Below are 25804 nucleotides of genomic sequence, written 5' to 3' on the forward strand. Positions count from 1 at the left end.
CCAAAAGTTGTGCCAACGTTCTTACAACATTATAGGAATGTCCTGTGCAACCTAACTTAAACATTGTATGAATGTCATCACAACTGAGTACATTTGTGGCTTTGGATCCTATCGCTTGTAATGTACCCACACTGTTCCCACAACCTAATTAAATGTTCTGGGATCCTTTAAAGATCTCAGAAAGGCTGTTCTGTCAACATTCTTGCAACATCAAAGGAATGGTTTGTGCACCCTGATACAAACATTATCTGAATGTCAGCACAGTTTTTTTTGTGTGTTTTGGGAACACACAAACTGTTTTCTGGGAATGTTTTTGTAACCTCAGGTAAATGTGTTTTGGGATTTTTTTTTTTGCAGCCTAAAATAAACATTGTAGAATCATCTGCACAACTGGACATGTTTTTGTTGTTGTTGTGAACATATATTTTGTTACGTCACCCCAATGTTCTCACCAGACTGTTCCCACAATATAATGAAACATTCTGGGGACCTTTAAAGAACAGATTAAATGTTTTCTAGGAACATTCTTGCAAAATCAGGCAAATGTTTTTACAAACATTCTATAATCACCATCACGACTGGACAGTTTTTGTGTTAGGAGAACATTAATTTGTTGCAACCTAACGAATGTTCTGGGAACTTTCACAGAACCAATTTTGGTTTGCTGGGTTTACTCCTTCGAAGAATTTGGCAAGTTCACAATCGGAAAGAGCATCTCTCGACAATCTCCTACCAACACGAGTAGAGCATTACCGTGATGTGTTGGCTCAACCACTCAGCCCCCTCCCTTCTTGATTTTGACACATTGTGTCATGTTTGTGTGTTCTTCTCTTATATAGTTTGGTTTCCTGTTAAGGGGGGTCAGAGATAGATCCACACCCCTGGGTGTGGAACCATAGAGTACAGAGAAGAGTACAGGCCAAGTTCCAATCAACCCAACTGGTGGATCTAGGTAGGTCCAGCCCAGGCTCCAGGCTATGTCTCCCTGGCTGTGGGACAGCTATTCCATACTGAGTTGAGAGGGACCTGCCTGGCTGGGGACTACAGGAACAAACATGGGGCTGGGACAATCCAACAAGGCTTCCGTCACCGATGACACAGAGGAGGGTGAGTAATGACCGAGCCTGTTATAAAGTGGGCAATGAGGACTATTAGACATTTCTCCTTTTGGATTTGTCTTCTCTGAGTGTACTCCAGTAGCCTCTGTATCAAAAATGAAGACGATAGATTGAACAAACAGATGAAGAAGATGCAGTACATCGATAGAAATGTAAGCATCAGTAAAGCCACGGTTACTAACAGATTTCTTAAAGTCTCATAAGGTAGCTATGTGTTTCTGAAAAGTGTGATGGTAGTTATCATTCAGGTATGCAGACATTGTGTCATAGAGATCATATAATTCCTATAATATAGCGTTCTATGTGTAATTATGCACTGTGCTGGGCTTACAGTATATGCTAGCTAAGTGGAATTCAACATCTTTGAATGTGACAAATCCTCTAGATTGAATTCACTCACTTTGGCAAAACCCCAACAAGTCGACAGAGTTATGAGTACATCAGCAATTCAAGGGTTGTCACTTGGTTCCCTTTTAATTAAAGACATTATGTTTTTCTATATATTACATAATGAATCAGCTGTCATCTGGGGGTGTTTTACATTTTGGAAGCCAATAAGTGATGATCTAAGGTTTCTACAGCTAACCTTCTTCACTCACTAGAATACAGTTAGTGTAACAGCTTATAGAGCACATCAGTGGGAGTAGGCTAACGTGTTATGCAAATGTTTAGCTGTATCAAATTAATGAAGGTGACAAAGCATTAGCAAAGGATTATTTATTGGTAGGTCAGCTGTGACAGACAGAGTGAATGCTCTCATTTTCAGAGAAAAAACACACATACATGAAAGCTGACATACCTGTACCTATAGATACATGTACAGTTTAAGGCAGAAGTTTACATACACTTAGGTTGGAGTCATTAAAACTTGTTTTTTAAACACTCCACACATTTTTTGTTTACAAACTATAGTTTTGGCAAGTCGGTTAGGACATCGACTTTGTGCATGACACAAGTAATTTTTCCAACAATTGTTTACAGACAGATTATTTCACTTATAATTCACTGTATCACAATTCCAGTGGGTCAGAAGTTTACATACACTAAGTTGACTGTGCCTTTAAACAGCTTGGAAAATTCCAGAAAATTATGTCATCGCTTTAGAAGCTTCTGATACACCTGTGGATGTATTTCAAGGCCTACCTTCAAACTCAGTGCCTCTTTGCTTGACAACATGGGAAAATTAAAAGAAATCAGCCAAGACCTCAGAAAAAAAAATTGTAGACCTACACAAGTCTGGTTCATCCTTGGGAGCAATGTCCAAATGCCTGAAGGTACCACGTTCATCTGTACAAACAATAGTACGCAAGTATAAACACCATGGGACCACGCAGCCGTCATACCGGTCAGGAAGGAGACCCGTTCTGTCTCTTAGAGATGAACGTACTTTGGTGCGAAAAGTGCAAATCAATCCCAGAACAACAGCAAAGGACCTTGTGAAGATGGTGGAGGAAACAGGTACAAAAGTATCTATATTCACAGTAAAACAAGTCCTATATCGACATAATCTGAAAGGCCGCTCAGCAAGGAAGAAGCCACTGCTCTAAAACAGCCATAAAAAAGCCAGACTACGGTTTTCAACTGCACATGGGGACAAAGATCGTACTTTTTAGAGAAATGTCCTCTGGTCTGATGAAACAAAAACAGAACTGTTTGGCCATGATGACCATCGTTATGTTTGGAGGAAAAAGGGGGAGGCTTGGAAGCTGAAAAACACCATCGCAACCGTGGAGCACGGGGGTGGCAGCATCATATTGTGGGGGTGCTTTACTGCAGGAGGGACTGGTGCACTTCACAAAATAGATGGCATCATGAGGAGGGGAAATTATGTGGATATATTTAAACAACATCTCAAGACATCAGTCAGGAAGTTAAAGCTTGGTCGCAAATGGGTCTTCCAAATGGACAGTGACCTCAAGCATACTTCCAAAGTTGTGGCAAAATGGCTTAAGGACAACAAAGTCAAGGTATTGGAGTGGCCATCACAAAGCCCTGACCTCAGTCCTATAGAAAATTCGTGGGCAGAATTGAAAATGCGTGTGTGAGCAAGAAGGTCTACAAACCTGACTCAGTTACACCAGCTCTGTCAGGAGGAATGGGCCAAAATTCACCCAACTTATTGTGGGAAGCTTGTGAAAGTCTACCCGAAACGTTTGACTCAAGTTAAACAATTTAAAGGTAATGCCACCAAATACTAATTGAGTGTATGTAAACTCCTGACCCACTGGGAATGTGATGACAGAAATAAAAGCTGAAATAAATCATTCTCAATACTATTATTCTGACATTTCACATTCTTATAATAAAGTGGTGATCCTAACTGACCAAAGACAGGGAATTTTTACTTGGATTAAATGTCAGGAATTGTGAAAAACTGAGTTTAAATGTATTTGGCTAAGGTGTATGTAAACTTCCGACTTCAACTGTATATCTGTACAATTGTACAGTATCTTTTCTAGAGTGTACACTATGGACATTGTTTGCTGTGACTCCAGCCATGTGGTATTCTTATGCCGTTGCCAGAATAATCGTCATTCATTTCTTTCAACATTTGTTATTTCCTTAAATTTTTGCTTCTGCCATCGATCCCATTAGTTACTCATTACGGACAAAGTCATCACCTCAGAAATAAAAGTAATGTGTGCCTTGGATTTGTACTTGGGAGTTCAAAATAACTGGAGTGCTCCTTGACATTGTTGTTGTGGCTTTGACATTGCAGCTGAGTGTTCAATTTTCCAATGCCCTGAATTTACTGCCTGGGCACCTGGGATTGGTGTTGGCCAGAGAAATAACAGGACAAATGACAGATAGAGAACCATAGAGAGAGATTTAGTACGCCAACAGGACTGAGTGCTTTATACGTCTATTAAGAATGGGATTGGGAATTAAGTATTCTTTGTTCTGTGACTTTGTTCTGTTGACAATCATGCCAAAGCTGTGACCTGTCCCCCCTCCATGTCTGCCTGCCTGCCTGCCTGTCTGTCTGTCTGTCTGTCTGTCTGTCTGTCTGTCTGTCTGCCTGTCTGTCTGTCTGTCTGTCTGTCTGTCTGTCTGTCCCCTGGGGCTTTCACTTCTCTTAATGGGCACGCCTGTCTGGTGATCATGCTTTATTCACGCTCCGGCTGACTGGGACCTGTGGGTTCTGTTTCAGTCGCCACAGCAACCGCATGACTTACTCAGTCATGGCTGCGTACTAGTGTATATGGGGCTCCGCTAGAGCTTCCTGCCTCTGTGATCATCACAGAGAGGGGGAGGGGAGACAGACAGAGAGATAGAGAAAGAGTAAGTAACCGGCACCCGCAGCCTCTGTCTCTGTGCACCCGCTGCTCTGCTCTCCTCGCAGTCAAACCACAGCAGTCCTTCCCTAAAACCCCATCAGAACCAGAGTTAGGCTCAGAGCCTGTAGTGAACAGTGAAACACAAGTAGCGGAGAGGGGAAGTGCCACTGATACAGGACTAACAGAGCATATCATTAACTGTCACATCCAATCCATCCACTCGGAGGGGATGTGAGGTGTCGCTGCTCGGCGGGGGTACACCGGCCAGGTCACATGACCGGAGCCAGAGCGAGAGAGAGAGTTGGTGGCAGCTGCACGTCACCCTGGGAGAATGGCAGATAGAAAGAGGGATAACCCTATGTTTCGATTGCCATGGCTGTGAAGACAGGCCACAACTGGTTCCAATTGAATATAAATGTTTTTTGAGATTAGATCGATAACTGGTGCAGGTTCGGGTTAAATTGGGACTGGGAGCAGGGGCGTCCTGCACCACAAAAATCATCAGTACATTTAGTTATTGCTTGCCAGCAGGCATGCCAGCTAAGATAGTTAGACAAGCTAGCTACTCTAACTTCATTGATAACCTGAAATGGCTTCTTTGCAGATAGTTATGAGGTGTGAGATTGGGAACCTATCTGGGCCAACTTCATAAAATTGCTAGTTGACAAGCAGTATTACAGAAAAACACATTTAACAAAAAAATACTCCTTTAAAACTATATATATATATACAGTATATTTTAAAACAGGATAAATCTGAGGGGGCACATGCCCCTGTGCCCCCAATGGGCATGACACTTTTGACTGGGAGTGTAGTCCCACTTACCCCGGCCAAAATGACTTCACATTTAGATCCTTTTCCATTTGAGAGAATAACACTGCCTCACATAAGTTAAAAAGGACACTGAATGTCAATTGTTTCTAGTGCATGCATGCTCTATGTAATACAACAAGATTGTGATTGTGTATGAAATTGTATGCTGTTTGCCTGCGAATATGAAAATAAAGAGATCTTCCTCTTCTTTCCCCAGTCAATTTTGACCACTTCCAGATCCTAAGGGCTATCGGCAAAGGAAGTTTCGGGAAGGTAAGTCTGTTTTGGTAAATTGCTGAGTCCAACCTCCACTTGAAATAATTGGTTCTTAGTTGTCTTGACAATAGGAGCCACAGATGCAGTAGAACAGTACTTTCACATTCTATCAAAGAACTTTCTTACAGCTTGTGTTTACATCTAAGTAAAACCACAATGCAATGATCAGCAAGGAACCCATTCAGTAAACTCAGTTGATAGCAGGATGTATGCAGAGCTATTGTCTGTGTCTCTCTAGGTGTGCATTGTGCAGAAGAAGGACACAAAGAAAATGTATGCCATGAAGTATATGAACAAACTGAAGTGTGTGGAACGGAACGAGGTCCGCAATGTTTTCAAGGAGATGCAGATCATGCGGAACCTCGAGCATCCTTTCCTTGTCAACTTCTGGTAAGGCTCATTCTGTGTGTGTGTGCGTGTGTGTGCGCGTGTGTGGGGGGGAGCATTCGTTAAAGAAAGAAAGGAACAAGAAAGAAAGAAACAACAGCAACTGTTAGGAACAAGGGCTTTGAATACACTGAAAAAGCATCTGTAGCGAGAGGACTCTCACCTTGAAAGTGGCAGAAGCTTGAATGCCCTCTCCAATCTAACATTTATGTTTGCTCAGCCAAGGCTTTGACATATAGAATGGAGGAGGACAAACACCACAAAAAAGTGGAACAAAACCTCAGACTTTTTGTCTTTGAAAATCCTGTGGGTAGTTACTTGTGAAGGATTATTGAAGTACAGTACCAGTCAAAAGTGTGGACACACCTACTCATTCAAGGATTTTTCTTTATTTTGACTATTTTCTATATTGTAGAATAATAGTGACGACATCAAACTATGAAATAACACATATGGAATCATGTAGCAACCAAAGAAGTGTTTAACAAATCAAAATAGGTTATATATTTGAGATTCTTCAAAGTAGCCAACCTTTGCCTTGATGACAGCTTTGCACACTCTTGGCTTTCTCTCAACCAGCTTCATGAGGTAGTATTTCAATTAACACGGGTGCCTTGTTAAAAGTTAATTTGTGGAATTTATTTTCTTCTTAATGCTTTTGAGCCAATCAGTTGTTACAAAGTCGTGGTGATAAACAGGAGATAGTCCTATTTGGCTAGTCAATATTATGGCATGAACAGTTCAAGAGCAAAGAAAAACGACAGTCCGTCATTACTTAAAAACATGAAGGTCAGTCAATCCGGAAAATTTCAAGAACATGTCTTTATAACAGAAAGTTTCTTCAAGTGCAGTCGCAAAAACCATCAAGCACTATGATGAAACTGGCTCTCATGAGGACCACCACAGGAAAGGAAGACCCAGAGTTACCTCTGCTGCGGAGGATAAGTTCATTACAGTTAACTGCACCTCAGATTGCAGCCCAAATAAATGCTTCACAGAGTTCAAGTAACAGACACATCTCAACATCAGCTGTTCAGAGGAGACTGCATGAATCAGGCCTTCATGGTCAAATTGCTGCAAAGAAACCACTACTAAAGGACACCAATATTAAGAAGAGACTTGCTTGGGTCAAGAAACATGAGCAATGGACATTAGATTGGTGGAAATCTGTCCTTTGGTCTGATGAGTCCAAATTTGAGATTTTTGGTTCCAACCGCCATGTCTTTGTGAGATGCAGAGTACGTGAATGGATGATCTCCGCATGTGTGGTTACCACCGTGAAGCAAGGAGGAGGTGTGATGGTGTGGGGGTGCTTTTCTGGTGACACTCAATTCAAAAACACATTTAACTAGCATGGCTAGCACAGCATTCTGCAGCGATAGCCATCCCATCTGGTTTGCGCTTAGAGGGACTATCATTTGTTTTTCAACAGGACAATAACCCAAAACACACCAAGGCTGTGTAAGGGCTATTTGACCAAGAAGGAGAGTGATGGAGTGCTGCATCAGATGACCTGGCCTTCGCAATCACCCGACCCCAACCCAATTGAGATGGTTTGGGATGATTTGGACCACAGAGTGAATGAAAAACAGCCAACAAGTGCTCAGCATATGTGGGAACTTCTTCAAGGCGGTTGGAAAAGCATTCCTCAAGAATCTTTGCTGAGAGAATGCCAAGAGTGTGCAAAGCTGTCATCAATGCAAATGGGTGGTAACTGAAAAATCAAAAAAATATTTTGATTTGTTTAACACTTTTTTGGTTACTACGTGATGTGGTAACCATCATAGTTTTGATGTCTTCACTATTATTCTACAATGTAGAAAATAGTCAAATGAAGAAAAACCCTTGAATGAGTAGGTGTGTCCAAACTTTTGACTGGTACTGTAAGTACATTGTAAAGACATACTGAACTTAGTCAGAGAGAGAGAGAGAGAGAGAGACAGAGACACACACACATACACACACACTAGGCATCCGACCCAGAGCCCGACTCAGCTGCACATCACTCACTCTACCAAGGCAAGCATGTATTTACTATTTATGATGCAGAAGTGCCTACTCAGAGACAGACAGGGCCTTTATGGAAACTGGCTGGTCTGGGCGTCATCCTGAGCTGTTGCTGTCAGTGAAACTGGATGGGAGCGGAGACAATGATGGAAGGGATTTTATTGAAGGTGAATTTTCTATCTCACTCCACATCCTGTGGCGAGCATCACAAGGCAGAAATTGCTTTACTGAATCGACAATGAAGAAGAACAAGAACTTGAAGTTAATGAAGTGCATGGACTAGAATGTTCATTGGCATCAGTGAGGTAGTGAAGTGTCTCATGTCTTTCATTCAACATGCTTATTTTGTAATGGTCTCAATGCATCAAAAACAGTTCTTCACTATTTGTCCTTTATTTAACCAGGAAGGTTACCTGCATACAGTAAACACGCCTATTAGTCTTATTGCCATACAATCTGCTATACCTTGTGTACCAAACGACCCAGGGAGTGATCCACAATCCCCTTAATGCACACCGGGGCCTCTCTACATAACGTCACTGTTCACACAGTGTCTTGGTTTATTCAAACATCATGTTATGTTACAGGACACTAGTATGCCCTTCTTCTGGCAGGTTGTCAGGTCAGTTAGTGGAAGGTCACAGTGCTGGGAAGGTCTCGCTGAGGGGGAGGCAGCTCAGTGGACTGCAGGTGAAGCGCGTTAAGGCAGAAGACAGTGGCGTGACCTTGATGCCTCATACTGTAGTTTGTGCCTCCTCAGCCGGGGCTGCTGGGATGGGGCGTAATTTGAAGCTGAAGGAGTATTAGCCTCTGGCTAAAGGGAGCTGTCAGTCAACCGGGGGACCGGAATCAATGTAACACCGTCACATTGGGGGGACTCATCCAGGTCTGTTCTGCAGAGGCAGGCTTAAATCAGCTACTTCTGAGATGGCCTCAGTTCTCTCTCTAAGTGTGTGTGTGCGTGCGTGCGTGCGTGCGTGCGTGCGTGCGTGCGTCAGTGATTGCTTTTTGTAGGCTACCTGATTGTGAAAGTTGTTCTAGTATTTCTATCAGCACTGTGTTGACTTTGTCAATTAAATTGAGCTGAACTATAAGCTATTCATTAGACTTCTTGTTATTGATTCAAGGCGTGTTTGTTCTGTCTAAATATGCAAACTCCAACGTAAACCAGAGAGTAATGGCCTTGGAACATTTAATTGATTTGGAGGCAATTACAGATACAACATGGGAGTCAATTAAACATACATTATAGTAAATGTGCTGTAAATGTGCTAGAATATACATTATGTTGTGCATTATAGGCCACTTTGCGAAACTAATATCTGGACTTAGTGCCTTCAGAAAATATTCATACCCCTTGACTTATTCCACATTTTGTTGTTATAGCCTGAATTCAAAATTGTTTGTTTTTTCTCACCCATCTACGTCCAATACCCCGCAATGACAAAGTGAAAACCTGTTTCTAGGTTTTATAGAAAATGAAATACAGAAATGTATTTTTTACATAAGTATTCACATCCCCAGGTCAATTCTTTGTGGAAGCACCTTTGGCAGCAATTACAGCTGTGAGTCTTTCTGGTAAGTTTCTAAGAGCTTTCCACACCAGGATTGTGCTAAATGTTCCCATTACTCTTTTCAAAATTCTTCAAGCCCTGTCAAATTGGTTGTTGATCATTGCTAGACAACCATTTTCAGGTCTTGCCATAGATTTTCAAGTAGATTTAAGTCTAATCTGTAACTCGGCCACTCAGAAACATTCACTTTCTTCTTGTTAAGCAACTTCTGCTGAAAGGTGATGTCATCTCCCAGTGTCTGGTGGAAAGCAGACTGAAACAGATTTTTATCGAGGAATTTGCCTGTGCTTAGCCCCATTCTGTTTCTTTTTTATCCTGAAAAACTCCCCAGTACTTAACGATTACAAGCATACCCATAACATGATGCAGCCACCACTATGCTTGAAAATATGGAGAGTGGTACTCACTAATGTGTTGTATTGGATTTGCCTCAAACATAACGCTCCGTATTAAGGACAAAAATGTATTTTTTTTGCCTCAACTTTTGTTGTATTACTTTAGTGCCTTGTTGCAAACAGGATGCATGTTTTAGAATATTTGTATTCTGCACAGGCTTTGTTCTTTTCATTCTATCAATTAGGTTAGTATTGTGGAGTAACTACAATGTTGTTGATTCATCCTCAGTTTTCTCCTATCACAGCCATTAATTCAACTCTGTAACTGTTTTAAGGTCCCCATTGGCCTCATGTTGAAATCCCTGAAATTCATCATGCTCAAAGGGATATTCATGGTCTCATTTTTTTTTACCCTTTTACTGTACCAGTAGGGGACCTTATTTGTGAAGCATTCAAAAACCTCCCTGGTCTTTGTGGTTAAATCTGTTTGAAATTCACTGCTCAACTGAGGGACCTTACAGATAATTATATGCCTGTGGTACAGAGCTGAGGTAGTTATTAAAAAAGAATGTTAAACAATATTACTGCACACAAAGGGAGTCCATGCAACTTATAATGTGACTTGTTAAGCACATTTATTCTCCTGAACTTATTTAGGCTTGCCATAACAATTTGTTTAAAACAATTATGAAAAACAGAATTCCACTTAGACATTATGGGATATTGTGTTCAGGCCAGTGACAAACAATTTCAATTTAATGTATTTAAAATTCAGGCTGTAACACAATCAAATATGGAAAAGGTCAAGGGGTGTGAATATTTTTCAGGAAAAACATCAATTGGAACCTTTTGGTCCAAAGTCCATTACTTTTCTTTGCACGGGTTCCACCTCTCAAGTAGCTTACTGTGAGATATGCTGGTTCTAAATTGGCCTGAATGGTGTTTTCAAACTGCATGTGCGGTAGAACAAACTGACCTGGGTGGGAGACTCCATGCCAAGAAAACTAATCAGAATCCCAGGCTTGTTGAAAATAATGAACAGGTGGCAGTTTATGCCACCCTCACAACCTGCTGGGGATGCTAAATTACTCTTTCTCTCTCTCTTGCTCTCTAGATAAGTTTGCACGGCCTCATATGTGGCTCATTAGGACAGTATAGTCTTAGTTCTACAGTAAGCTGTGGTGATTGCTTATTGTAATTTATCGAGGCCAAGACGGCAGATGACCATTGCAGCTAAGTATTCATACATATTCAAAGACACTTGAGTTCTGTAGCGTGCATGGTGTGAGAGTAGGGACAGAATTGCTGAAGGCCGCCATAGGTGGATGTGGTAGATTGAGATGCAGCCCATCTCTAGCTTAAACTGATAGATTTTGATGGGATCTTTTCAGTATGTTACATAGATTGTTGCAAAGGTGCGTCAATTGACTCTAGTTTTTTTTTTAAGTATCTGTGACCAACAGATGCATACAGTACCTGTATTCCCGAGTCATGTGCAATCCATAGATTAGGGCCTAATTAATTAATTTAAATGGACACATTTCCTTATATGAACTGTAACTCAGTAAAATCTTTGAAATTGTTGCATGTTTCATTTATATTTTTGTTCGGTGTAGGAATAAAGTGACGAGGCAACATGATAGATACTAAACAGTAGCAGCAGCATACAGTATGTGATGAGTAAAAAAAAAAGGATCAATTCAGATAGTCCGGGTAGCTTTTTGGTTAGCTATTTAACCAACTTTTTAGCAGTCTTACGGCTTCGAGGTTTAGTAAATCGTTTTTACTATGACTTCGGCAGTATTTGGACTGTACGAACCAAGTCTTGGAACATTTTAAAGGCCCGCCTGTTTTGGCATCGGAGATACATTTTTGCCATTGTCAAGCTCCTGCATTCTCAAAATGTTGTCATTGGGCAGAGAGATTTCCTGTTGTTGCAGCTTTAAAGCTATTATCCTGCAATTCTACCATTTTGCCATAAGGCAGAGAGAAAGTTTAAAGCTTAAATTGCAGTGCATTTCTGTAAAAAAAAAAAAATCATCATTTTTGGGGAGCGCAATTGCATTGAATTGAACAATGTAATTGGAGTACTGTGGATACCAATATCCCTATGAGCCTCCCAGGCCCATGTTGCCCAGGGTTAAGAACATAAATGATAGATTATTACATTTGGTGTTTCTCAAAATGCATACTACCGTGCTCCGAGCACACATATTGGAGCACAGGAGGGTCAGCGTCCAAATCCAAATATGCGAAACGGAGCACGGAGGGCACTTCTCGATTGCGTACTCCATTTGTAATTATTTTGAAGCATGCATCGATGCAAGCTTCAATGGAAAGTATGCAAAGAAATATGACGCAACCAATTACGAGCAATGCAAAAGTTCTTGAAATCAATGGCTGCCATTATTTGAGCTGAAGCGAGAGAAAATACACTCCGACTTCAGAATGAAATGTTGCCTATACATCTCATATGTTGCCTGACTAAAGTATTTTATCTTGATACATTAATAAATACATGCTGTGTTAGTTTTGGCATGTTTACTTTCCTACGTACCCTAGATTGCAAGCCCATAATATGTCAATAGGGCTAACTGACTAGTTATTACTGTTAGCTAGCCAGATAGCCACGAAGAATTGACATCTATTTAGCATACAATTCGTTTTAGTTCACTTTGCCAGTTAAACTGTCTGGTTAGCTAGATTATTACGATTCACATATCTAGCTGATAGTTATGAAATTAAACGTTTGCTTTGTGTAAATTTTGTTTAGTCTATTGTTGCCGTTGACCTGGCTGGAAGAAAGTTCAGTGAATGGGAGGTGAAGCGTGAGGTAATATAGTAGGGGGAGTACTTCTGAAATGTAATGTTTTATGCATTCTCAACACTCTCATCCTCATAAGAACGTACTCAAAAGAACATTGTCAGAGACTACACTCGGAACATGAGTGTGGAGCACGGTTGTTTGCATATTGAGAAACACCCATTGTATTGTATTACACCCTCTAAACTTATTTTGCCCACCGCCGCATAAGATTCTATAATGGTTAGGTTTCACCAACTTCCCACTTTAGTAGAGTGTGCTGTGGGAACAAGAATAATAAACCACCAGTGAAACATAAGAATCAGATTTTCTACTAGATTAAGCTTTCTCCAGTAGGCTATGAACTCTTCGTGCACTATCGATTCCCGGTAGAAACTGCTATTCCCCTTTCTCCAGGCCACTCCAGCTAAACCAACACGTTCCTTCATGAATATTCTGACTGGCTTTAGGAGGGGAAGCTGGCTGGATCATGCCACTACATTACAGAAAAATAAATAACATTACTTTTCTCCCCCATAAGTGCCCACAATGTAAAGGAAAATAAACTGATATTTCTCCTGCAGGAAACAAGGCAATTCATGTCCCTCTCCCTATGTAAAGTGCTAGTGACAGCTCCCAGACGCTCTCACCTCGACAGACTCCGCTGAGCCAGGAGTATTTTCCCAACATCAGAAGGAGCTCTGTAGAGAGAAATAGAGAGCACTGCCCTGCAGAGCACAGCACTACTGAGATGCTTAGATTCTCTTAGATCTGACTGGCAAGCCATTCTAAACACATCTAACTCACCAGACAAGGTTTTAGTCCTCAGAATTTGTGGCAATCACTTCTTTGGTTCCATTATAAACTAGGTTTCCATCCAATTGGTGACAGATTTTCATGCAAATATTCTAGAATCTGCACAAAGAAAATATGCATGTGTTCCCATCAGTGGTGTTTCCACCAAATGGACTTGTTGCGATAAAAATCAGTGTGACGACATAATGCACACAAAATGTACCTTTTCGCTTAAGTTTTCATGTACTGAATACAAATCTAAAGTTCAATGTGTTCCCAACGCATTTTCAACTCTACCGAAAGTTTTGTCACAAAATCTGTTGCATTAAATAGAAAATATGCCTACTCTGGTCTTGGCACGTTCGCTCTAGCTAAGTAGCCAACAGCTCGAGTATACAGTGCGTGTAGGCTGTGCGGGTAGGATAGTCTACATGATGAGATTATTATGGATAAGAGCAGAATATTTTTTATTTTTTTCAATGGCACTCAAGCATCAATGATCATGTCACCATAAAAGGATCCTCGCTATTTATTGGAAAGGAGCGTCAAGATCACTGTGCACATTCACCACCTTGTGAAGTTCATCATAATTGATTTGATCTGTATCCTAATAAACGCCATGCTTTCCCGAGTCATAGTGGGAGGACCACACACCATATAATCGTATTACTCCAAGTTTACTTCAATATGATGGTTATTATATCAATATTTGCCCATAGAGGCTTTTCCAGTTTCCACTGCCATTTCTCGCATACTTAATCGGTTACAGACGCACAAATATCATATCCCAAAGACACGCTGACCTCTCATCATTATTCACGATTTATTCAGTATTATTCGTAGTCGTGGTGGCATCGACATTCATGAAGAAGTGGTTAGAAACATATTATATTCTTATTTACAATAAAAATGACTCAAATGACACAATACATTATTTACCATTCATTTCTATTTTGCACAAATAATCTGGAACACAAACAGCAAATGGATCCAACAAATGTGTAAAGTCACAAGCTTGATGTAATAATTGCATGCTATGCATATGGGACCAAATACTTCACTTTTTACTGCATTAACTTTTTACTGCATTGGGCTAATTTATGCTCGAACAGCGATATTCTTGGTGGTCTTTAACAAATCTACTATGAAATGAAAGTATATACTGTATCTCACACACGTGGTAATGGGCTTAAAAAAAGAAGACACCTGTACCATGTCAGATATATACTGAACAACAATATAAATGCAACATGTAAAGTGTTGGTCCCATGTTTCATGTGCTGAAATAAAATATCTGATTAATTTTCCATATGTACAAATATATTATTTATCTCAAATATTGTGCACAAATTTGTTTACGACCCTGTTAGAGAGAGTTTCTCCTTTGCCAAGATAATCCATTCACCTGACAGGTGTGGCAAGCTGATTAAACATTATGATCATTACACAGGTGCACCTTTTGATGGGGACAATAAAAGGCCTCTCTAAAATGTGCAGTTTGGTCACAGAGCTGTTGCCAAAGAATGTAATGTTAATTTCTCTACCATAAGCCGCCTCCAATGTAATTTTTGATCATTTGGCAGTATGTCCAAATGGCCTCACAACCGCAGACCACGTGTAACCACGCCAGCCCAGGACCTCCACATCCACAGACCACGTGTAACCACGCCAGCCCAGGACCTCCAAATCCGGCTTCTTCACCTGTGGGATCATCTGAGACCAAACTGAGGAGTGTTTCTGTCTGTAATAAAGTCCTTTTGTGGCAAAAACTCATTCTGATTGGCTGGGCCTGGCTCCTCAGTGGGCGGCCTGTTTCCCAAGTGGGTGTGCCTATGCCCTCCCAGGCCCACCCATAGCTGCGCCCCTGCCCAGTCATGTGAAATCCATAGATTAGGGCAGATTTAATTGATTTTAATTGGGCTGATTTCCTTATATGAATTATAACTCTGTTAAATCGTTGAAATTGTGGCATGTTATGTTTTTGTTCAGTATACAGTAGATTTGAAATGTATTCAATTGAGTTTGCATCCCAATATTACACTTTATATACTGTATATTAAAGAAGACTGAAATATAACAAAACAGTTTGACATAGAAACACCGTAATTTTGTCGTAAAAAAATGTATTATCTTTATTAATGATGAAATGACGACATGTTATTAACATTCCAACCATGACTTTTGCACTTTTGTTCATTGACTGCAGGAAAGTGCTACTGCACATATAAGTTCATTTGTGCCAGTACTTTTGGTCCCCTAAAAACTAGGGAACAATGTACAAAAAGTGCTGTAATTTCTAAACAGTTCAATTTCTGACAGTCTGCACTTTAACGTCATTGTACAATATCAAATCCCGAAGTGCTGGAGTACAAAGCCAAAACAACAGCAATTCATTTGAAACATTAAAACAAAAGACATCCATGTGATTATTCTGCCACAGGGCTTTGTTTATTTTTTCAGACTTTTGTCCAACACTTTAAACTAATCCACTCTTACCCACAGTCACCCATGAGAAGACTGTCAAGTGAGAGTATACAGTACATCATCTGATGTTAATGTGATAGTTACATGTGTTTGATCTCAGGTGCTTTGACTTCCCTCGGTGGCTCTGTCAAACTATCCCCCAGCTCCCCAACATGTCAGACTGTCTCTTCAGAGGTACTTTAACATCTCACAACTGATTTCTTGACGTTTTAAAGGGGAAATCTACAGTTCATACAATAACACAGCGGACACCCCACCACTGTTTCGGTGAACAGCTGAGTAATGGGGCTAGAGAAATGTAACCACTCTCAAATTTATAGACAGAGCTATGGTGCAAGGACTGACTATCCATAATCATAGTTTTAATCATGTTTTGAGGCTATACAGGATTTGTTTAGAATTACGTTGTTTACAAACAAAGGAATAAAACAAAACAAAAAAACATTTTTAGGGTTGAACTAAGCTCATGAGGCATTTATAATTTATATTCTTCAAGAATCAATGGCTATATACCATGCATTTTAGCAATCGCAGAGTGCCGCTTTAAAGACTGCAGAGCTGCAGAGGCTCCCAGGAGTGAGTTCCTCTCCTCCTTAACTTTGGGTTTACAATTTCCTTCAGCCCTTCTCGTGACGGAACACTGGGGAACTTTGGTGACATCATGACACCATCGTCTGTGGGCCTAAGTTATCATCCTCTGTCTGTCTGTGTGATTTATGGGGCACAGGACGCTCCCAACCATTCAGGAGCATCATACACTGGTTAGTGGGCGGCGCCATCTCTTCTCCACTTGTTTCTAAAAAATACTGTATGTTTATTAGAAAAGACAGCCATTGCTCTGTTTTGCAGATGTCCCTCATACTCTTTGCCGAATTTACAACCCTGCATTCCCCACGAGACACTGAGGCTTCACAGGCTCACCACGGAGCCTTTTTAAAATCTATGCATCTTAGAGGAGAAATACCCTACAGCAATGAACCTTTTAGGAGAAATACCCTATAGCAGTGAACCTTTTAGGAGAAATACCCTATAGCAGTGAACATTTTAGGAGAAATACCCTATAGCAGTGAACCTTTTAGGAGAAATACCCTATAGCAGTGAACATTTTAGGAGAAATACCCTATAGCAGTGAACCTTTTAGGAGAAATACCCTATAGCAGTGAACATTTTAGGAGAAATACCCTATAGCAGTGAACCTTAAGGCATTGTCCCCTGAGGGAATGATGTTAGACAGCCACTCTGCAGCTCTGTGGCATCTATTCAGTAGGTAGTGTTCACTCTCTGTGTTATGCTTTCACTGTGTTACACTTACAGTGAGATCTCACCAAACACCAGTTAAGCTCTATTCTGCAATGACTATGACAGACCATAGACCAACAAGCCATTCTACCTGAGCTGCTGAGAGGACAAAGTGGTGAGTTTTCCCTGAAGGAAGCAAGCCCCCCTCCATCCTACACTTAGGGTTGGCAAGCTCCCCTCCATCCTACACTTAGGGTTGGCAAGCTCCCCTCCATCCTACACTTAGGGTTGGCAAGCTCCCCTCCATCCTACACTTAGGGTTGGCAAGCTCCCCTCCATCCTACACTTAGGGTTGGCAAGCTCCCCTCCATCCTACACTTAGGGTTGGCAAGCTCCCCTCCATCCTACACTTAGGGTTGGCAAGCTCCCCTCCATCCTACACTTAGGGTTGGCAAGCTCCCCTCCATCCTACACTTAGGGTTGGCAAGCTCCCCTCCATCCTACACTTAGGGTTAGCAAGCTCCCCTCCATCCTACACTCTCTGGCCCTGAAGTCGTTGACATGATGTCCTCCTACTGCAGCAAGCCCCCCTCCATCCTACACTTAGGGTTAGCAAGCCCCCCTCCATCCTACACTTAGGGTTAGCAAGCTCCCCTCCATCCTACACTTAGGGTTAGCAAGCTCCCCTCCATCCTACACTCTCTGGCCCTGAAGTCATTGACATGATGTCCTCCTACTGCAGCAAGCCCCCCTCCATCCTACACTCTCTGGCCCTGAAGTCATTGACATGATGTCCTCCTACTGCAGCAAGCCCCCCTCCATCCTTCACTCTCTGGCCCTGAAGTCATTGACATGATGTCCTCCTACTGCAGCAAGCCCCCCTCCATCCTTCACTCTCTGGCCCTGAAGTCATTGACATGATGTCCTCCTACTGCAGCAAGCCCACCACCATCCTACACTCTCTGGCCCTGAAGTCATTGACATGATGTCCTCCTACTGCAGCATTCCCACCACCATCCTTAGTTGGATGCCAGCCAATGATTGGTATTATTCACGGAGGAAGTCAAGACATGGAAGTACTAATAAACCGTTCACTTCCATTGACAGGTGACAAGATAGTGTATGGATGGATCGCTGACGTAAATGACTACACTGAACTTCGAACAAGTAGATAAGAAACTTCTGTGGAACCTAACAGAATGTTCAGAATGAAAGTGTAAAGTTGCCTTTGATCTGTGTTGATTATCTTGGAGATTCACTGTAGGCTAGTCAAGCAAGGAAGGTCTTGAGCGAAATACTTTCCCCACAAATTATTTTACAGTGCCATAGACTCATCATCCAGCCATTCAAAAGGAGAAAGTACAGATTACATTTACATTTACATTTAAGTCATTTAGCAGACGCTCTTATCCAGAGCGACTTACAAATTGGTGCGTTCACCTTAAGATCACAGTGGGAATTCCGTCATGTGAAATCAATGGGGAGTAGTGGAACAGGCAAGGTCTGATGTGGCAGGCCTGCTGTGGCACTCCGCTGCATGATTGCTAGATGGATGGAGCCCTTGATAGATGGATGTGCTCTGTCATACCACACCTGACATAAAGCTTCTTCTTTCGATGGAACAGTTCTATCAGTGTGTTTGAGTGGTGTTTCCATCACTAGCCACTAATGAATAGAATAGCCTTTTCTGGGAATTAGTTTGGGCTTAGAATAACTAGCGACATCTCTGGCTTGGCTTAGTCATTGTGAGAGCTCACTGGCACCGTACGTGTCATGAGGGGATATTCTGCTGGCTTTTGCATCATGTAGTCGTGAAGATTGCAGCGCTGTCTTTTAGCCTTGATAATTTAACCCTCCACTTTCATTACATGCCTCACACTAAATTTGAATAGAACTTGTTCACATGTTGGATATTGGCAAACCAAAGTAATTGCTTTGAATAGATGTTGGTGTGTTGGGTTCTTCTATTTTGTGTTATTTATTTATATTTTTTTAAACCTTTATTTAACTAGGCAAGTCAGTTGAGAACAAATTATTATTTTCAATGACAGCCCAGGAACAGTGGGTTAACTGCCTTGTTCAGGGGCAGAACGACAGATTTGTACCTTGTCAGCTCGGGGATTCAATCTTTCAACCTTTCAGTTATAAGTCCAACGCTCTAACCACTAGGCTACCTGTCGCCCCGAGGCAAATTGCATAAGAGTCACATTACAGCAATTTGGTTTCTGACTCCCAATACAATATCATAATATCAAACCTTGTAAGCTGTTAGGATATGTAAGAAATGTAAGAAATATGGGACGTCATAGGCTGATATTCTTCTTCTTCTTCTTCCTTTTTTCTCTTCCTCCTCTTCTTCTCCCTTCCCCTCCTCCTCATCTTCTTTCTCCATCTCCACAACCGTCCTCCACATCTTCCTCCTCCACCTCCTCTTTCATCTCTTCATCCTCCTCCACATCTTCCTCTTCTGCCTCCTCTTCTTTCACACCCTCCTCCTCCCCCATCTCCACAAGCCCGTCCTCCACATATTCCTCCTCCACCTCCTCTTTCACCTCTTCATTCTCCTCCTCCTCCACATCTTCCTCTTCCGCCTCCTCCACCTCTTCTTTCACCCCCCCCTTCTCCTCCTCCTCCCTCTCCTCCTCCTCCTCGTCCTCCTCTCTTGTAGGTACTCGTTCCAAGATGAGGAGGACATGTTCATGGTAGTGGATCTGTTGCTTGGAGGAGACCTGCGCTACCACCTCCAGCAGAACGTTCACTTCTCAGAGAGCACTGTCAAGCTGTACGTCTGTGAGAACGCCCTGGCGCTGGGCTACCTCCGCAGCAAACGCATCATCCACAGGTGAGTGGGAGAGACACCTTCATCATCATCCACATCCACAGAGAAGTTATTTTTTTACAACCAAACCTCTATGTAAATGGCATGTTATAGAAGGGTCCAGACAATTTTTTAGGAGATTTCACGTTTTAAAGAAACAGTCCAAAGAGCAAATCACTTCCTCATCCTCATTGTGTAGTATGAGGGCCCCAAAAAAACATGAACAAAGGCTCCAAAAACACACATATACGATCTTTTAGAAACGGCAACGCTCTCAGTATAGTGATGCAGGTCTTCAGATGTTGTACACATGAAAATGTGTTATTCCAAACTTTATCCACAATGTTACATTCCCTTTTGCTCAACACGAGACATTTCCCCTATCCAGCTGTTAGATTTTCTGTGTAGCCTGCTGCTACAGGTACCTGCTGTCGTAGCGCATGTGGAATCAGATTATATCAAAAAGGGTCAATCAGAGCTAATGAAACAGGATTTTATTGAGCTCATCAACACCCTGAAAGGCTCTGGCCCCGTGCCATCGCTGGGTCGCAGCTGCGAAAAGTTCAGCAGACTCATAGCACTTCATATCTGGTTTAAAGACAGCTGCCACTCATAACTGGTATTGACTATTCGGACACTTTTTGTAAACAAAGATGCTCTAAAGAGATGATGGACTCCACCCAAGCCATCTAGGATCCTGGACCCTCTCGACACATTTCAAGGCTGCGTTAAGATTTGTACAGTCCAAGACAGTCCAAGCACCGCTCAGGTAATACCTCCCATCCTTTCTGAGCATTACTGTCGTACTGTTGTCTATACTGCCAGGGGTCAGTTGTAATATTGTACTCATTCAATTGTACTCCACTCTTAGATCTGCTATTTTTAGCTCAAAAGAGAAGCCCACTGTGGTCTGCTCACCCAGTGTTATTAGTTTAAATGTACAATGTAATACCCACTCGGTTTCAAATCACATAGAGGACTTGAGTTGATGAACGATAGCAACCAAAGCCCATGCAAGTCAGTTAATAACATTCCATCATTGGTTACTCTGGGAGTTCCTAATATTGACATTGGTTGCAGTCGTTCCTCTATTACTAATAGAGTAGACCAAATGGGGGAGTTCTATGCGACCTTATAGCCATATCAACTATATCAATATCAGCCATCAGAAAGAGCCTGCAACTGCCTATTGAACGTAGTTTGTTTGAGTTGGAGACTCCATGTGATTTTAAAATCCATAAAGGACTTGGATTGATCCATCTGAACATTAGGAGCTTACTTCCTAAACTGGATTACATCGAGATATGGGCTATGCAGACAAATCTGTACATTCTGGGACTCTGTTATTAATATTTAGGGTTATAATGTGTTCAGAACCGATAGACAGGGTAGAGGTGGTGGCCATTCTTATTAAAAATCCTTTCGCTGTCTCTTTAACGAAATCCATTTCCCTTCTCAAAAACTTTGAGCTATCTTTCAACCTTTGTTTGGGGAAAAATGTATCCATAACTGTCATAGGGGTCTACCGTCCTCCCTCTGCTAACCTTTGTGTACTCGAGGAGTTAACTAGTTTGTTGTTTTCTTATACTAAATCAGAAGTTATTATCCTGGGTTACCTAAATTATGATTGGGAAATGCATGTGTAATGATTTAAACTTAACCCAGTCAACTTAACCTAATGTAAGTGAAATGTAGTAATGTCCCCATATTGAACAACACAACACGTAAGTGATTAATGAAATATAATAACTTAGAATATTCACATACAGGTTTTTGTTTTCCTTGATCATACATTTTTGTCGTTTTCCTGATAATCAATTGTAGACTACACATCATTTAGAATTTCACTGAATTCATTTCCTTACCATTCTAATTCTGTATGCTGTTTACTATATACAATTCAAATTCAATTATGAATTGAGCCCAACACTGTGAGCTGCCAGTCCTGGATACCTGCTGCATTAGATGGTGCACCTCCAAATACTGTGTTGATCAAGGACAAAGGGATGTGAAAGTAGTTACACCTGACACAACAGTTTACAGGGAGCGGCTGACTATTTTCTTTATGATATGTCCAAACTCTGTCTAGGCCCAAAAACATAGACTCCTTATTCAATCTTGGAATGCACATAAGTGCTTTTTAGGCACAAGTATATGCTGCCATGCCAAAGCCCCCCACGTCCACGGACGACCGCCAAAATACATAGATGGCTACCACCCAACAGCATCCCTCAAGCTCATTTAAGTAACTGACGAATGAATTGACTGTCCTGTCATTCATCGTGACAAATTGGATTGACCTGAAAGACCTTCAATTGTGAAGGTCAGGTCAGCCTGGAGAAAGTGAGGGGTTGACTTGATGATAAGTCAAGACACACGAACACGCCAACACACACTCCAGGCAGAGGTGGCCCTTATAGACCTTCCTCAGGTTGTATGATAGCCCTCGACCTGTGTGCAGGGGAACAGGATAATAATGATGGCGAATGGCCTTATCAGACCTGGACAAATGGGAGGCTTCAGGGTTCCAGAGTGCTAATTAATCACATGCAGGATAACAAATGACACTATTTAGTGGTAGGCCTTAAAGGGACAATCTACAGTAGCTACATCAATTTTTTGGGACTTAAACATGTATTATATGTAACCATAGATTCTTGAAGAATATAACTTAGAAATGCCTCATGAGCGCTGAAACCACTGCAGGGAAATAGACTGGGTGATCATTTCTCAATACCTGACTCATGAATCGATTCAGTGAGATAGTTTCTGTTTCTGTCATTCCATTCCAACAAAGGATCCTAATAGCAGGTGTTTGGGAGATGCGTGTTTAGATCAAATCAACCGCTTTCAATCTGCATTTATTTGTGAAGAAGGAAAAGATGGGTATTCTAATTTTAATCTGTATAGAAATGGAATACTTTGAGAGGGCGGATGTGCACACTGTGAGTAGTTTTGTGTATTCAGTGTGTGTGTGTGTGTGTGTGTGTGTGTGTGTGTGTGTGTGTCTGCTGGTGGTACCCTGGCCTTGAGCAGAATCTCTATATCCTATGACTCATGACGGATGATTCATGAGGATAGTGTTGATAACGACATTGCATCAGGTTTGATGATCGATTCCAAAAAGAAAAAGCATATATTCGTAAGTGCACTTCTCCATATTTACTTCAGCTTCACTTTTTCACAATAGATCTATGCCCATCAGGGTAACAAATCATCAAGGCCTGTTTTGTCAGAACCTTCTCATAGGGTTTTCAATTATTAACACTAAGATGCATCTCAATTAGTGGTATCTTCAGAGACGATCCTCTCCTACAAGACAAAGGGAAAGGAGGTGGTGGAGTTATTGACTCACTCCCCACAGCAGCTTGATTAGACAGTTGGAGGGGGAGACAGGCAAGTGGGAATGAGAATGGTGGAAGTGGGGAGTATCCATGTAACTCAAGCCGGGAGCATTATCACTAGTCCACAGGTTAGGACTTGTAGAAAAGGAAGTGGTGGAGCTGTGGTGTTATTGACTCACTAGCTCGCCACAGTAGCTTCTGCACTTTGACGAAAGTGACCAAGTGATTTGAAATCCTCAATAGGTTTTAATATTTCATGCTGAAGGTACTTCCCGTTGGGCTGTTAGGTAATGGTCGACAGCACATGATGACTGATGAAACCACATGATGACTGATGAAACCTCATGATGTCTAGATGCTTGGTCTGCACAAAGATTGTAGATGATGTCCTTAAGCGAGATAAGATTGCATTTGACAGATGATTTTAGAATATGAAGCCTGTTTTCCATTGCTCCAGACCAAGACAGTGGTTCGTCTTATGGAGCTAAGTAAAATGATCTGTTTTGACATCAGAAGTCATATTGCGTCTGGAATACAATTTGATGTTTGCTTGCTGTTGAGGCCCAAGGTTGTAAACTAAAAACAGAAGTGCCACAGAGACTGTAGCCCTCTCTACTGTTTTTATGGTCTCAGTTTGAATTATTGAATTAATTACAGGTTACAGCACTGTGAAAGTACAGCATGGCTCTGAACAATGCTGTGCTCTGAGCTCTGAGAGAGAGAGAGAGCCGCCGCCTGCTTTACACCGAGGCAGACAAGAGCTTTAGACAAGAGCTTTAGACAAGAGCTTTAGACAAGAGCTTCAGACAAGAGCTTCAGACAAGAGCTTCAGACAAGAGCTTCAGACAAGAGCTTTAGATAAGAGCTTTAGACAAGAGCTTCAGACAAGAGCTTTAGAAGCTACAGACACGCCCAGGCTTTGTTTAGAGGAAAGATACAGTCAGAGTGTCAAATGTGATTGCAAAGCCTCAATCCTGCACCCCCCAAATGGCAACAGCACTGAATGCATAATCACATTTGAGCCTTTCTACCGCCTCAACTGAAACTCATTCCATGTTGAAAGTCTTTCAAGGTTGGCTCTGTCTTTGTTCAGATTGCTATCGAATGGAACATAGTAACCCACAGCTGTTCTCTCATGCTTATTTCCAACACCGCTGGACTGCTTTCACCAGGAAGGTGTTCATATTGGGGAGTGTTCTGTCTTTGTTCAGATTGCTATCGAATGGAACATAGTAACCCACAGCTGTTCTCTCATGCTTATTTCCAACACCGCTGGACTGCTTTCACCAGGGAGGTGTTCATATTGGGGAGTGTGCGTCTGTTCTCTAAATCTCTCCCAAACATTTTGTTGCATATCCTAATAAAAACATTTCTAAGCCTGTTGCATCATGTGGATGCCTGTTGTTTGATGCTCTTGGAGAGGTCTCTCATTTTCTCTCACCCTGGTTTGTTTTTGTGTGTGTTTTTCCTTTTACTCTCTGTCGAGAGCTAGATTTTGCAGCGGCTCAAGTCAGCCAAACTCAGCTCTGCTCAGCGCAGCACAGCCTCAAACTGGCACTGTGTATCCTTCTGGTTCCCTGTGCAAATGAATGTGGCACTGACCAGACATTGTTTCTCCAAATGTACTGTTTCATCATCTTTCTCCCCACAGCTCTGTCACGGCCCACTGTGTCCCTGACTTGGCTTGGCTTCAGCAACACCTAGAGCACAGACACATTATCTCGCTCAGCAAGTCTCTCTACCGCGGAAACTCATTTGTTAAAGGAAGATAAATGGCACACATTTGTCAACACTTTCTCATCACTTTCTCATCCCACAGTATTATGGCGCCTGAGAGGGATGGTTCTGAGTAAAGGAAGCTTCCGTCTTCCCAATGAAAAGTTTAGTGTTCTGTATCTATAGTCTGCATAATTATTTCATGACAGGAGGAGACATATGTGTTCATATTTCAGACTGTAAGTCAGGTAAAGCAGAAGAAGGTCAATTAAACATCCTTTAAACTCACAACAGTGGATTTGTGAACGTTGGTTTACTGGGAGCATGACAACATATTTACCTTTGTAGTCTACCCTAAAATAATAGTTAACTACTTGTATATTACAGTCACGTACCTTACAAGACCTTCCACTTTTTGTGAACTTTCAGCGTTCTCCCTATGAGTTTGAGTTAGTAAATAATTCCTCTGTAATAATTGTGATTCAGTGAGCCGTGTCTCAGAATGCCTTGTTCAAACAGGCGCTCTCTAAAGACCAACCGATTCAAACCGGCCCAAATTAGATGGGAGCCAGATGAACGCTCGTCAGGCAGTGAAATCCAAGCACTGTGTCTATGAGTAAGAAATAGCATAACCATCCTCCACTCTGCCACTCTGAGAGCTGTTATTATTACTGCTATTATTTAACTGATCAAACTCAAGTGAATGGAAGCTCTGCTTTGGCTAACCCCTTAGCTCTTAATGGGGTTGAGGCTGTTCGTTTTAGATGTAAGTTGCCTGCTGTGGTTAGTTGAGGTTTCCCTCCACGTTCAAAGCGTG

At 41.7% G+C, this 25804-nt stretch overlaps 1 protein-coding gene across 1 annotated transcript in view; it reads left to right on the forward strand.

The window, feature by feature from the left end:
• Nucleotides 1-843: 843 nt before the first annotated feature.
• The window catches only part of stk32a (serine/threonine kinase 32A), a 59069-nt gene continuing 34108 nt past the window's right edge, over nt 844-25804 (forward strand). Inside the window, exons 1-4 of the mRNA XM_029627075.2 lie at nt 844-1107; nt 5427-5482; nt 5724-5875; nt 19778-19951. Of these exons, the coding sequence (XP_029482935.1) occupies nt 1056-1107; nt 5427-5482; nt 5724-5875; nt 19778-19951 (434 nt within the window). The 5' untranslated portion in view covers nt 844-1055. The remainder of the gene's footprint in view (nt 1108-5426; nt 5483-5723; nt 5876-19777; nt 19952-25804) is intronic.

Source organism: Oncorhynchus nerka, linkage group LG22 (genome assembly GCF_034236695.1).
Source record: "Oncorhynchus nerka isolate Pitt River linkage group LG22, Oner_Uvic_2.0, whole genome shotgun sequence".
Lineage (NCBI taxonomy): Eukaryota > Metazoa > Chordata > Actinopteri > Salmoniformes > Salmonidae > Oncorhynchus > Oncorhynchus nerka.